The sequence below is a fragment of the Dipodomys spectabilis genome, unplaced genomic scaffold (assembly GCF_019054845.1).
Source record: "Dipodomys spectabilis isolate Male_0828 unplaced genomic scaffold, ASM1905484v1 ptg000230l, whole genome shotgun sequence".
Classification (NCBI taxonomy): domain Eukaryota; kingdom Metazoa; phylum Chordata; class Mammalia; order Rodentia; family Heteromyidae; genus Dipodomys; species Dipodomys spectabilis.
Genome location: NW_024870907.1, coordinates 1,326,856 through 1,341,380, shown reverse-complemented (window position 1 = coordinate 1,341,380; position 14,525 = coordinate 1,326,856). Strand labels below are relative to the sequence as shown.

The 14,525-nt window shown below is 43.4% G+C and overlaps 3 protein-coding genes across 6 annotated transcripts in view; 2 read left to right on the top strand and 1 right to left on the bottom strand.

The window, feature by feature from the left end:
- Positions 1-12,132, bottom strand: part of Xpnpep3 (X-prolyl aminopeptidase 3) — a 44,274-nt gene extending 32,142 nt beyond the window's left edge. The window contains exons 1-2 of one of the 3 annotated variants that reach the window (XM_042697897.1): positions 11,953-12,132; positions 1,312-1,428 (exon numbers count right to left, since the gene is read on the bottom strand). In XM_042697897.1, coding sequence (XP_042553831.1) covers positions 1,312-1,428; positions 11,953-12,016 — 181 coding nt within the window. In that variant the 5' untranslated portion in view covers positions 12,017-12,132. Of the gene's footprint in view, positions 1-1,311; positions 1,429-11,952 lie in introns of those variants that run through there. The other 2 variants (XM_042697898.1, XM_042697899.1) reach the window with 2 other exon arrangements.
- Dnajb7 (DnaJ heat shock protein family (Hsp40) member B7) lies at positions 6,239-7,192 on the top strand. 2 transcript variants are annotated; one of them, XM_042697903.1, is made up of 2 exons: positions 6,239-6,578; positions 6,909-7,192. In XM_042697903.1, exons 1-2 carry the CDS (start codon positions 6,239-6,241, stop codon positions 7,160-7,162), a joined length of 594 nt encoding a protein of 197 aa, XP_042553837.1. In that variant the 3' UTR covers positions 7,163-7,192. The 2 variants fall into 2 exon arrangements, with proteins under 2 accessions (XP_042553837.1, XP_042553836.1); XM_042697902.1 differs by having other exon boundaries at positions 6,239-6,907; positions 7,082-7,192.
- Positions 12,133-12,498: 366 nt separating the features above from the next.
- Positions 12,499-14,525, top strand: part of St13 (ST13 Hsp70 interacting protein) — a 32,556-nt gene continuing 30,529 nt past the window's right edge. Inside the window, exons 1-2 of the mRNA XM_042697901.1 lie at positions 12,499-12,587; positions 12,618-12,754. Of these exons, the coding sequence (XP_042553835.1) occupies positions 12,645-12,754 (110 nt within the window). The 5' untranslated portion in view covers positions 12,499-12,587; positions 12,618-12,644. The remainder of the gene's footprint in view (positions 12,588-12,617; positions 12,755-14,525) is intronic.

Genomic DNA, 14,525 nt, shown 5'->3' with positions numbered 1-14,525 from the left:
AAAAATGAAACAATAAAAAAAAAGCTGGGAATGTGGCTTAGTGGTAGAACGCTTGCTTAGCATGCATGAAGCCCTCAGTACCATATAAAAAGAAAAAGCCTAAAGTGGTGCTGTGGCTCAAGTTATAGAGTACTAGCTTTGAGCTTCTTAAGAAGTTCAGGAACGGTGGCCAGGCCCGGAGTTTAAGCCCTAGGATTGGCAAAAAACAAAAACAAAAACAAACCAACCAAAAAAATACTGTTAAACCTTATGAAAACAATAGTGACAACACATCTCTTAGCAGCCACTCTGGGATCTTATAGGAAAAAATTAATGAAATAAAACTTGATTGATTTTTTTGCATTACTTTTATCAACTGGGATTGTTATCTTTCACTGTGCTGACAGATTTGGATACCATACTTAATCTAAATTTTGAAATGAGTATTTAATACTTAAAGTGTTCTCTAAAATTTCTTTTTTTTTTGGTTGGTCGTGGAGCTTGAACTCTGGGCCTGGGCACTGTCCCTCAGCTCTTCAGCTCAAAGCAAGTGCTCTACTGCTTGAGCCACAGCACCACTTCTAGTTTGTTAATTGGAGACAAGAGTCTCATGGACTTTCCTGCCCGGGCTGGCTTTGAACCGCAATCCTCAGCTCTCAGCCTCCTAGGTAGCTAGGATTATAGGCGTGAGCCACCGGCACCAGGCCTAAAATATCTTTAATATAGTAACTCACAAAGATTAGTTATAACACAGTTCCAGAAACTACCAGTTCGAACCAGAAATTTTTTTAAATCACACCTTGACACACATACTTTCATTATTTTGAACTGTAAGATTTTTTTTTTTTGTCAGTCATAGGGCTTGAACTCTGGGCCTGGGAGCTGTCCCTCAGCTCTTCAGCTCAAGGCTAGTGCTCTACCACTTGAGCAACAGCGCCATTACTGGTTTTCTGGTGGTTAATTGGAGATAAGAATCTCGCAGACTTTTCTGTCCTGGCTGGCTTTGAACTGTGATCCTCAGATCTCAGACTCCTGAGTAGCTAGGATTACAGGCGTGAGCTACCGGTGCCCGGTTGAGATATATTTATCGTTCTAGATAAAAAACCAATAGCCACATGTAGATATTTAAACTTAAATTTAAGTTAATTAAAATATGATATAAATGAGTTCCTCAGTCACACTACCAATATTTTTAGTGTACAAAAAACCACAGATGGTTAGTGGATGCTTTTATGAAGATGTAACATACTTTCATTACTACAAAAAAATGTTAACAGCATTTTTCTAGACAAGGTACGTGGGTGGAGAGCTATAATAGTTAAAATGCCTTACCTGGTCCCAGGAGGTGTGGGTGTGTAACTGGACTGGGCTGGCCTAAGTATCGGTTAGGAATTTTCCTCTCTGGCATGGGCTGGAGGGAGTATCCTCGCTGTATACATAACATGCATCCTGAAGGAAGAATAAAGATGATGAGATGGAACAATGGCTTTCACAATATTTATACAATCATCTATTTAAAAAAATTTGGTTGCTTAGAAAATAAAATTAAGCTGGGTACTGGTGGCTCATTCCTGTAATCCTAGCTACTCGGGAGGCTGAGATCTGAGGATCATGGTTCAAAGCCACTGGGGGCAGGAAAGTCCATAAGATACTTGTTTTTTTGTTGTGGGGCCTAAACTCTGGGCCTGGGCGCTGTCCCTCAGCTCTTCAGCTCAAGGCTAGTGCGCTACCACTTGAGCCACAGTATCACTTCCGGCTTTCTGCTGAGGAATGGAAGCCAGGGCCTTGTGCATGGAAGGCAAGCACTCTACCACTGAGCCACCTTCCCAGCCCCATAAGATTCTTATCTCTAATTAACCACCAGAAAACTGGAAGTAGAGCTGTGGCTCAAAGTGGTAGAGCACAAAAGCTCATGGACAGCACCCAGACCCTGAGTTCAAGCCCAATAAACAACCAAAAAAACCCCAAAACAGCCCAACAAATTAGTATTTCTTATCTTCTCTTCTAACATTTAGATGGACCTTTCTTCCTCTACACCAGTGTTTGTGCTTGGGAACTAGGAAAATAGAAATGAGATCATCTTTACCCTCAGAGACACTAGTTTGCTAGTTTCATGGAATCTCTCTCTCTGCTAAAGGTATGAATAAAATTACAAGAATAGAAGGAAGAAGGATTCAATTGTTTTTTCTTTCTTGCAATTGTTTCTAACATATTTATAAGATGATTTTTTTGTTGCTTTATATGTCCCTCCCCCACAGTAAGACCCCTGTTTTCACTGTATTTGATGTTGGTATACTTCGTGGAGAAGGGAAAAAACAAATTGTTTAAATAGGGATACAGGTGGACCTATTGCAACAATGAGATGTATAAGACATTATGTTGAAAATGAACTTTACAACTTTGGCGGGGGGGGGGGGGGGGGGGTGTTGGTGGTGATGGTGGAGGAGATGGAAGGGATGGGAAGGGGAAACAAAGGAGGAGGCAACAATGCTTGATAAGAAATGTACTCATTGCCTTGCTCATGTAATTGTAACCTCTCTATATTTTCACAAAAAAAAAATAGAAGGAAGGAAACAAACAAAAGCAGAGTTAAGGAGATAAGAGATAGCTTGAGTCTGTGACTTCAAATTTTGGAAAAAGGATATTTTTTATTGAAAGTATGTTAAACATGAAAACAATACATAATGCTCTTACTCTTAGAATGTTCTAGTAAGATGAAATAATAGATGAAAAAATGCTTAATCATAATTATGACAAAATAAATGTTACTATTATAAGCATTTAATTCAATAATATTGAGCACGTGGTTGGAACACATGGTAACGTAAGAATTTTTCTTACTAGGAACTAGTGGCTTACATCTATAATACTACTCAAGAGGCTGAGATCTGAGGATTGCGGTTCAAAGCCAGCCTAGGCAGGAAAGTCTGTAAGAATCTTACCTTCAATGAATTACTAAGAGAGCCTGAAAGTAGAGCTGGGGCTCAAATGGTAGAGCACTAACCTTGAGCAAAAAAAAGCTCAGGATAGCAACCTAGACCCTGAGTTCAAGCTCCCAAACTGGCACGCACGCATATGTACGTACTTACAGACACACAGACATAAAGACACACAGACACACAGGAAATTTTCTTTTTTTTTTTTTTTCCTTTTTGTCGGTTGTGGGACTTGAACTCTGGGCCTGGGCGCTATCTCTCAGCTCTTCAGCTCAAGGCTAGCACTCTACTACTTGAGTCACAGTGCCACTTCTGGTTTTCTGGTGGTTCACTGGAGATAGGAATCTCACGGTCTTTCCTGCCTGGGCTGGCTTTGAACTGCAATCCTCAGATCTCAGCCTCCTGAGTAGCTAGGATTACAGGCGTGAGCCACCAGCGCATGGCTACACGAATTTTTTTTTTATTGCTTTCATCTTCAAAAAAAAAAAAAAAGCAGTGTAGTGGAGTAATACATAGTGAATGCAGTGCTGGGTTCATGGACAAACTGATTCTTACAATCTTTTTTTTTTTTTGGGTCCGGTCGTGGCGCCTGAACTCTGGGCCTGGGCGCTGTCCCTCAGCTCTTCAGCTCAAGGCTAGCACTCTACCACTTGAGCCACAGCGCCACTTCTGGCTTTTTTCTTTTTGCTTATGTGGTGCTGAGGAATCGAACCCAGGGCCTCAGGCATGCAAGGCAAGTGCTCTACCACTGAGCCACCTTCCCAGCCCATGATTATTACCATCTTAAAATGACACAGAATGCTTGCTCTGGGGCACTGAGGAGCTTTCAAAAGGTGTGTGTATGCTACTGCCAAGGTAGGCAATGCCTGCTCTGAGCGTGAAATGGTCAACTAAAGGAGTGAGAGTGTGAAGTATGGATGAGGTTGCAGAATGCGCTGTGTATGCATTTGTGCTTGAAGGTAGAGAAGAGGCAGAAAGGGGCAGAATACACAAGAACACACCAAAGCAACAGGATTCCCCTTCCCCTGACCCCTGCAGGCAGGTGTCCCAGAGGGAGATTAGGAAGGAGGGAGATTAGGAAGGCGAGGAGCAGAACTTTGAAGGCTTTGAATGGCAAATTACTACTAGGTTTTGCTGCATGAAATAGACATTACCATCATTTCATAAAATGAGAAAGCAGGTTAAAAGAAGTAATTTCTACAAGGTTACATACTACTTGGGAAGCTAAGAGTCAACCCAGGACTATAATTTTTTTTAGTGTGGATCCTGGGGCTTGAACTGAGAGCCTAAGCACTGGCCCAGAGCTTTTTGTGCTCAAGGCTAGCATTCTACCACTTGAGCCACATCTTCTCTTCTGGATTTTTGGTGGTTAGTTGAGATAAGTCTTACCTACTTTGGATGGCTTTCAATCAGATCTTTAGAACTCATCCATCTCAGTAGCTAAGATTATAGGCATGAGCACCTGCACGGTCAGTTATTTAACTTCACAAGTTTTGCACTTATTCCTGTACTCTAGAGACTATTTCTCTAGAGACTATTCAGGATTGTGTGTGTGTGTGTGTGTATGTGTATATATATATTTATTATTATTATTATTATTTTTTTGGGTGCGGTCATGGGGCCTGAACTCTGGGCCTGGGCGCTGTCCCTCAGCTCTTCAGCTCAAGGCTAGTACTCTACCACTTGAGCCACAGCGCCATTTCCGGTTTTTAGGTCGTTTATTGGAGATAAGAGTCTCACGGACTTTCCTGCCCAGGCTGGCTTTGAACTGTGATCCTCAGATCTCAGCCTTCCGAGAAGCTAGGATTATAGGCATGAGCCATTGGCACCTGTCTTAAAATATAATAAGGGGTTACCATTTCATAACTCAGGTAACGAGTGGACAATGTCATCCCTTCCTTCACTTTCACCATTTTCCCCTCCTGTCTTCTGCCTAGAAGTTGCACAGTTCATTTTCCACATAATGTATACTGAATACAATGACTGCATTTGTTCACCTTTCCTTCCTCCATTTCTGTGCCCCCCCCTTTTGTCTTCTCTAAAAACACCCAACAAAACCCAAAAGCAAAAACAAACACCACCATCACATTTTTTAAAGAACATTATCACATATCTCAAATTATCTTTACATGTTTATTACATGGTCTCTTATAAAAACAAGCTTTTGTTTAATACTCATCAGTAATGGCTAAAACTGTGCCTGGCATGAAGTAGGCATTCAATAATTACATACATACATATATGTATATATGTGTATATGTGTATACATATGTGTGTACACATACACACATATGGGAGTGAGAGAAAACACATAAATATCCAACTTCTAAAATCTTTAGCTACATTTTTTTTCTTTTTCTTTTTCTTTTTTGGTCTGGTCGTGGGGCCTGAACTCTGGGCCTGGACACTGTCCCTCAATTCTTCAGCTCAAGGTTTAGCTATATTTTTTTATGATGGTAAACTTTTTTTGTTAGTCCTGGAGTTTGAACTCAGGACCTTCTGTTCTTTTTTTATGTGACAGTATTGGGGCTTGAACTCAGGGCCTGGGTACTGTCACTTAGACTGGCCCTCTACCACTTGAGCCATACTTCCACTCCCAAGGAATAAACTCTAGATGGACACAGGAACCAACACTTTAAATGACTCACCACGGTCACTCAGAAAGACTATATTTAGGCTATGTGCGCCAGAAAGTCTTCCCTGACACTCAGTCTAGGGATACCTCTCATAAACACTGCTTAGCACCCAGTGCTCCTTCCCCCATTGTCCTTATTATACTGTACTGAATTACTTGTTTGTAACTTCTGCTGAGCTTTAAGTCTCTTGCCTTGAGTAAATGTTACCTGCTTGAGTAGTTTACTATTTCCTAAGTCTTCGTTTCTCTAAAGAAAAACATGGGAGAACTGAGTAGCAGTAGTTAAGGCTCAGTAATCTGGAGGCCGAATTGCGCAATGTTGTGACCATTAGCAACAGATCCAATTGGTTTATGAGGCATTGTGTGAGGCTTCCAGAGTAATATAGGAGAACAGTACAGAAGGTTCTAGATGGTATGACTGGACCAGCTCTATTTGGAAGGTCCAGTCCCTGTCACTACCCCAGAATGACACCATAATACAGCCCTCTCTGACATAAGCTCTACCTCTGCCTGACACATAATCAAAGTCCTAACAGTGGCTCATGGTGGCATTACCATCAATGTAAAAATGTGCCTATCTACATGCAGTCACTGCCTCTACCACCAAACCATCCCAGCAGAGCCTGAGCTGCAAGGAAACTACAGTGCTCACTATCCAGTGCACTCGTTTCCAATCATCTGTTAAAATATGGTGGATTACTATGAAGTTCTAGGAGTGCAGAGATACGCCTCATCCGAGGACATTAAAAAAGCTTACCATAAAGTAGCACTTAAATGGCACCCTGATAAAAATCCAGAAAATAAAGAAGAAGCAGAGAAAAAATTCAAAGAAGTAGCTGAGGCATATGAGGTACTGTCAAATAATGAAAAACGGGTCATTTATGATAAATATGGCAAAAAAGGATTAGATGGCGGAGGCAGAAGTCATTTTGATAATGAATGTGAGGAAAGCTTCACATTCTATAAGACAGATGATGTCTTTAAAGAATTTTTTGGTGAAAGGGATCCATTTTCATTTCACTTCTTTGAAGACTCACTTCAGGACCTTTTAAATAGTCCAAGACACACCTGTGGAAGAAGAGGTACAGGATCCTTTTTCCCTACTTCCAGTAACCAACCAGTTTATCAGAGATTTTCTTCCTATGACACAAGATACACATCCTATGGTTCACTGGGGCATGAAGGCTTTACTTCATCCTCTTCCCGGACATTTGATGGCAGTGAGATGGGCAAGTACATACCTGTTACAACTTCAGGCAAAATTACAAGCGGCAGAAGTCTTAGTACAAAGAAAATTGAGTATGGTCAGGAAACAGAAATTGAAGATGATGGTGAGTTGAAATCCTTCCTTATGAACAGAGTGGCAGATGAAGAAGGCTTTGCACAACGCAACTGGAGAAGGCAGTCATTCACCCATTATCCATCAAATTCCTACAGTCCCAAACACGTATCTCCATTTCCTTTTGTGGACAATCATCAACAAGGTATACCTTGGGTCACTAGCAACTGGGATCCTTCTATTATCTCAGCAGGATTCAAAGAAGGTAGTAAGAGGAAAAAAAAGAAGCACAAAGAGGGACAGAAGAAGAAGTCAACCAAAAGGAACCGCTAAACTGGTTTCAGATACATTTTGACCATGCAACATTTGAACGTGATTCTGTGTGTGTGTTGGTTGATCGATGTTTTCTAATAACATGTTTTATAATATATAAAAGAGCCAGGTGCCAGTGGCTCACGCCTGTAATCCTAGCTACTCAGGAGGCTGAGATCTGAGGATCCCAGTTCAAAGCCAGCCCGGGCAGGAAAGTCTGTGAGACCTTTATCTCCAATTAACCACCAGAAAACTGGAAGTGGAGCTGTGGCTGAAGTGGTAGAGCGCTTGCCTTGAGCTGAAGAGCTCAGGGACAGTGTGTAGGTCGAGTTCAACTGACAAAAAAAAAAGGAAAAAAATATATGTATACAATAATTCAGGCTAGGCATCGGTGGCTCATGTCTGTAATCCTAGCTACTCAGGAGGCTGAGATCTAAGGATCATGGTTCAAAGTTAACACAGTCCATGAAACTCTTGAATCTCCAGTTAGCCACAAAAAGCCAGAGGTAGAGCTGTAGCTCAAGTGGTAGGATACTCGCCTTGAGTAGAGAAGCTCACGGACAGTGCCTAAGCCCCAGTGTTCAAAGTCCAGGACTGAAAACAAATTTTTTTGGATGTTAATATCTACAGGTATTTTAACATTTAAATCAGGGCTGTGGATACATGTCAGTAGTTGTTTGGATAGGTATATCAGAATAAGAAGATAATAAGAATGATAAGATTTGGTGCCTTTGGAAAAACTATTTTTTTGCTACCTACATCCCCTCATCCCTATTTTTTTTTTAAAGTTGATTGTATATATATAAATTTTCTTTGGTAGAGTTTATGATTTAGTTCATTCATTCATCTAATAAAAGCCATTATGCACACATTTGAATTATGTGTTAAGAAATATAGGTTCAGTCAATACAATTATCCATGAGGTGGCTTTTTCTAATGGAGGCAGAGCATTTGATATATTACTTAGACATAAATTAAAAATCAATTTTTCCTTTAACTTCAAAATGTTTTTTTTTTGTTGTTTATTTTTGTGTCTGTCATGGGTCTTGGGGCGCTGTCTCTGAGCTTTATGCTCAAGGTTAGTGTTTTACCACTTGAGGCACGCTTCTGTTTTTGTAGTTAGTTAAGAGTCTCAACAGCTTTCCTGTCCAGGCTAACTTTGAACCATGATCCTTAGCTCTCAGCCTTCTGAATAACTAGGATTACAGGTGTGAGTCACCATGCCCAGCTAATTTTTTAAAATATATTTTTTATTGTAAAGATACTGTACACAGGGGTTACAGTTAAATGAATAAGGTAATGAGTACATTTCCTATCGAGCATCCCTGCCCAGCTAATTTTTAAATTTTTAACTTAAATAGACTTTGCACAAACAGGTTCAAAGCAGAACTATTCAGAATAGTGAAGAGGTGGAATCAACTCAATTGGAGAAGCAAAATATGGAATATTATTCAGCCTTAGAAAAGAAAACAGAGTCATATGCTACAATATGGTGAGTCTTCAGAACACTGTACTAAGCAAAATATGCCAGTTACTCAAAGACAAAGACTATATGATTCACATAAATAGGGTATCTAAATTCAAAGACAAAGTAGCCAAATTCAAAGACAAAGTAAAATAATTGTTACCAGGGATTAGGAGAAAGGGAAAAGTGGTTATATAGTATGTAAGGAGTTTTGGATTTACAAAAACAATCTGGAGATCTGCTTTACAAACACTGTGAATATACTAACACTACTGAACTGTGCACTTAAAAATAGGATTATAGCTGGGGGTCGGTGGTTTATGCCTATAATGCTAGCTACTCAAGAGGCTGAGATCTAAGGATTGTGGTTCAAAGCCAGCCCCGGCAGCAATGTCCATGAGACTGTTATCTCCAATCAACCACCAGAAAACTGGAAGTGGTGCTGTGGCTCAAGTGGTAGGGCACTCATCTTGAGCTGAAGAGACCAGGAACAGTGCTGTGCCCAGGCCCAGAGTCCAAGCCCTACCACACACAAACAAAAAGATTATACAACACAGGTGGCTCATACCTGTAATCCTAGCTATTCAGGACACTGAGATCTGAGGATCAAAGTATGAAGCCAGCCAGGGCAGGAAAAGTCCATGAGACTCATCTCCAAGAAACTACCAAAAAGCCTCAGGGACAGTGTCTTTGGTCCACAGTTCAGGCCCCAGTATTTTACGTACACAAAAACGTGGATTGTACATTTTACAGCAAATTTTTTTCTGTGTGGGCATAGGTCCATCTATTTCCCTGCAAGTGACTTACTATTATTCTTTCTAATGGATGAGTAATATTCCATTGTATTTATCACATTTTTTGACCATTTATTGTAGAGATAACATGCTAAATGGTGAAAACTAAAACCATTTTCTCTATAATCAGGAACAAGGCAAGAATGTCCACTCTTCCACTCCTTTTCAATATTATTTTGGAACTAGCACCAAAAAAAAAAAAAAAAAGCAAGCAAGCAGTCTTTGACTCAATAGAAGGTTCGAAAAAGGACTCTATAAAACCAGTGTAAAAGTCAGTAGTGGATATAAGGAAAAATCATATGCAACTAAACTTCCTACCTTGGTTCTTGCGATACTAGGTTCCAGTTCCTCATTACTAAAATGAGGTTATCTGCCCTCTTACTGGACAGTGTGAAGACTCAAGACCTCTCATTCATTGTGCTAAAAATTTTAGCCCAACTACATTAATGCCAGTGAGGTTAAGCTTGCTTTGCTCCATGGAAACAAGACAGTTTTTCTCTATCACTTGAGTCACAGCGCCACTTCCTGTTCTGAGTGGTTTACTGGAGATGAGTCTTATGGACTTTCCTGCCCTGGCTGGCTTTGAACTGTGATCCTTAGATCTCAGCCTTCTGAGTAGCTAGGATTCCAGGTGTGAGCCACCGGAGCGGGGCTGGAAAAATTTTCTTTTCTTTTTTTTTGGGTCCAGTCGTGGGGCCTGAACTGTGGGCCTGGGCGCTGTCCCTCAGCTCTTTAGCTCAAGGCTAGTGTTCTACCACTTGAGCCACAGCGCCACTTCCAGCTTTTTTCTTTTTGCTTATGTGGTGCTGAAGAATCAAACCCAGGGCCTCATGCATGCAAGGCAAGTACTCTACCACTGAGCCACCTTCCCAGCCCCTGGAAAAAATTTTCTATCTATAATCTAGTACCTGGTTTTAAATCTGGCCAACCAGGCTTTATAAAAATAAGTCACAGGAGGGCTGGGAAGGTGGCTCAGTGGTAGAGCGCTTGCCTTGCATGCTCGAGGCCCTGGATTCGATTCCTCAGTACCACATAAGCAAAAAAAAAAGCCGGAAGTGGCGCTGTGGCTTAAGTGGTAGAGCACTAGCCTTGAGCTGAAGAGCTGAGGGACAGCCCAGGCCCAGAGTTCAGGCCCCAAGACCGGACCCAAAAAAAAAAAAAAAAAAAAAATTAAAAATAAGTCACACGAGGGGCTGGGAAGGTGGCTCAGTGGTAGAGCGCTTGCCTTGCATGCATGAGGCCCTGGGTTCGATTCCTCAGCACCACATAAGCAAAAAAAAAAAAAAAGCCGGAAGTGGCGCTGTGGCTCAAGTGGTAGAGCGCTAGCCTTGAGCTGAAGAGCTGAGGGACAGCGCCCAGGCCCAGAGTTCAGGCCCCACGACTGGACCCTCCCCCCCCCAAAAAAAATAAGTCACACGAAAATCAAAAGTCACAAGTTTTCTGCATGTAGAAATGAACAGCAACTTCTGTGTGCTGGGTATTTTGATGGAAAGGCATTAAGTCAATATAATTAAAAATTGATCTATGAACCAAGTATATCATAAAAATTTGCCAAGATATGGCTTTGATGTCAAAGACCATGTACTCTGGGTCATACAATGGAAAGATGTTAAGACAATATAATTAAAAATCAATTTTCTGTGAATCCAAGTATATAAAAAATTTGCCAAGATATGGCTTTGATGTCAAAGACCATGTACTCCGGGGTCAACAATGACTCCCTCAAACTGAAATATAGTCTGTTTTCAAGTAGATGGCTCAGCTTTCACTATAAACTTTATGCTCATAAAGATAAACTGCTGGCCATACAAGACAGCCTTGTTCCTGGGCTCTATCATCCTGTTCTCACAAACACGACTTCTAGACAAAAAAAGCCCAGCGAATACTTCTATACATTAGCTCTTCTGAGAGGAGCCGCGCAAAGGATGTGTTACTAAGCGTGCTTCTTACATATCCTAGACTCAGCTGTTGAACCAACTTTTTGTTTTGTTTCTGTGCCAGTCCTGGGGTCTGAACTCGGACTGGGCCTCTGTCCCTGAGCTGCTTTTGCTCAGGGCTAGCACCCTGCCACCTGAGCCATAGCGCTACTTCCAACTTTTTCTGTTTATGTGGTACTGAGGAATCGAACCCATGGCTTCATGCATGCTAGACAAGTAATCCGTTAAGCCACATTTCCCAGCCCTGAACCATAAAAACATGAAAATAAGATTTTACATTGTCCCAACAGACACGAGTCACCTAGGTAAGTGTGGTAACTGACACAGCTTCCGTTAAGTCTGAGTAACTTGGCTGAAGTCCCTCTGCGGGACAGCACCAACTTTTCCCTCTGCAGTGACGTCTGCTTCCCATTATAAAAAACAAAAAACGTCAACTGTAGAAAATACAGGGTCCACCCTTCTCCAGAAGAGGCGGGTAAAAGGGAAATCCGCGGAGCCCCCAGCGGAAGTGAGCAGAGAACCAGGGATGTAGAGCCATTTTGATCCCTTTTGAGACGCCTCAAGCTTCTCCAAGATCAAGCCCTTGGAGCGGACGCCGCACGAGGAGAGTCTAACCTGAAAGGCCGCGGGCTCTTGCTGCGGCGAGAACCTGCTTGGAAGCTGAGAGAAGCCAAGGCATGGCTGCCAGCTCACGCGTCGGGGAGAGGAGGAGATTAAACCGCACGAGAAAGAGCCGCTGGCACAGCCGCGTCGCCAGGAAACCAGGCCAACCGCCCCTCCCCTGCCTCCCCGCGCCGCTCGCGGGCCGCCCTCAAGTGCCGGCGCCCCGTGATGACGTCACGCAGGGCAGGCGCTCCGGAGGGTCCTTTTATTCGTTATGGCGCCGAGCGTCTACTTAATGCCCATATTCATAGACGATCCAATAATGCCTCCTTGAAGGGGGTGATGCCTCCCACATGTCTGAAAGCCCCAGTGACCCATCCCGGGAAGTGGTTCAGAGGAAAGACTACATAGAATGTTCGCGTGACGAGGCAGGCAATAGCACGAACAGCCGCACTTCTAGAAGGTTCTAGTCCGTGCGCAGGAGCAGTGGGAGAGGGAGTGGGAAGGCACCAGCGAAGGACCCAGGGTCACGAGGCCGTTGGGGGCGGAGCCAGCGGTCCGGGAGGTTCTAGTCTGTTCGGCCTTGCGGCAGCCGCCCCCTTCTCCGCGCTCGCTCACGCCGAGGCCGCGCCTGGGCCTGGGACCGGGCCGCCGCGTCCGCCGCCGCCGCCGCGTCCGCCGCCGCCGCCCTCCGCCTCCCGACCATGGATCCCCGCAAAGTCAGCGAGCTTCGCGCTTTCGTGAAGATGTGTAAGCAGGACCCGAGCGTCCTGCACACCGAGGAGATGCGTTTCCTGCGGGAGTGGGTGGAGAGGTGAGGCCCCCCCCCTCCCCGACCCTGGGACCGTTGGGGGAGAGCGGAAGGGAGCCGGGCCGGAGCTGGGGAGGGGCCGAGGGCCGCGGGCTCGCTTCCTGGCCCGGGGAGGGACACGACTTGGCGGGGTTGGCTAATGGAGGATCTGGAGCCCCGGAGCGTGGAGGGGCGGGGAAGCGGGTGCAGAGCTGGGTTCCCCGCACACGTTCCACAGGAGCGTGTCTTGGGCAAAATGAATACAAACCATCAGCGGGACTTGGGCATTGATGAGATCGGAGGAGGGCAGGGATGTAATGCGAGACGTGACTTCTCTCAAGTCCTCGGTGACCTGCTTAGGTCGCATTTATCTAGAAGCGTCTTTAACGCACTCCTTTTAAATAGTGTAATGGTAATTTATCTGACAAATTGTAACAGGAGTAACTTGGATTGCCCTTAGTTACAGCGATTCTGACTGCATGCAGTAGATTATCTTGGGAGTTACTATCTCCGTTAGGAACCCCGCTATAGGACACACAGACTCTGAGGAAAACGAGTATTCAAGCACTAGCTTGTTTTCAGGCTGTATTCTGATTTTCGTTAACATAGAGTATTTCGCTTTGACGAGCCATTAGTGGAGCAGGCATCGTGCCAGCTTCTGGTCGATAGAAGTGCTGCTTATTTGGGAATAAAAATAAGCAGAAGGATAACGAAAATTTTTCTTTTGCTGTTGATTGGTAACAGGTTAGCGAATTGCATATTTGAGGAGCACGGGGGTGGGGAGGGAAATCTTCCCCGGGAGATTTTTTTTTTTTTTTAATGACGTACGCGAGGCCTACTCCTAGCCTTAGCCCTAGTCCCATCGCCTCTCCCACATAACCCCTCCCACTAGTAGGGAATTTAAAGGTGATAACAGCCGGGCCCTGTGAGTCCAGGAGATTGAGTGGCGTGAGTTCTAGACTGCTACCCCGGCCAACACCGAGAGACCTTGTTTCAGAACAAACAGACATGTAAGTTGCACGTGGATAACATGTTGCTCTGCAAAGTGCTGTGACTCTTATGAGGTTAATATATACTATAAGCTCTTTGATTTAGTAGTGATCTGACCAGGAAAAATGAACCTGTGTCTGCCCAAAACTTGAAAGCATATTTCTTTCAACAACCTAAGGGAGAAAACTTGAGTTCAAATCTTGTCGGTGTTCTGTCTGGTAGTATTTTTTCCTCGGAAAAGTTTTTCAGTCTTTTTCTGTCTACACACACAATAGAATTCTGAGTACATTTTGTATAGTTACTGTAGTAACTGTGACTATTGTTAGCAGTAAACAATTCTAGTTTGCAGACACAACCCACAAGTTGCTGTTAGATAAATGTCAGGACTTTAGAAGACTAATTTTAGTGTTTTTGTCTGTTGAACTTTTTGGTCCACTGTGTGTGTGTGTTTGGTGGGGGGGAGAGGTTAAAGGAGGGAGAAGAGAAAGAGGAGGGGAAGAGGAGAGAGGAAGGTAGAACTGGGGCATGGGGAAGCTTGAAATCAGGTCCTGGGTGCTGTCCCTGAACTCAGTACTCTGCACTTCACTGGAAGCTCCATAGACCTTCCATTGTGTCCTCCATCTCACAAACCCCATCATTCCCTCATGTTACATTGTTCCATTTAACATATCTACATTCACCCACCATTTCTCTCCAGTCTTTTAAGTTAGTACAGAAACAAGAGGAAAATATCTACCAGTAGTCAGTGAGGATCTAAGAAAACTTCTCCACAAATGTGTCCTTTCATTACCCCCACTGTGGTGTG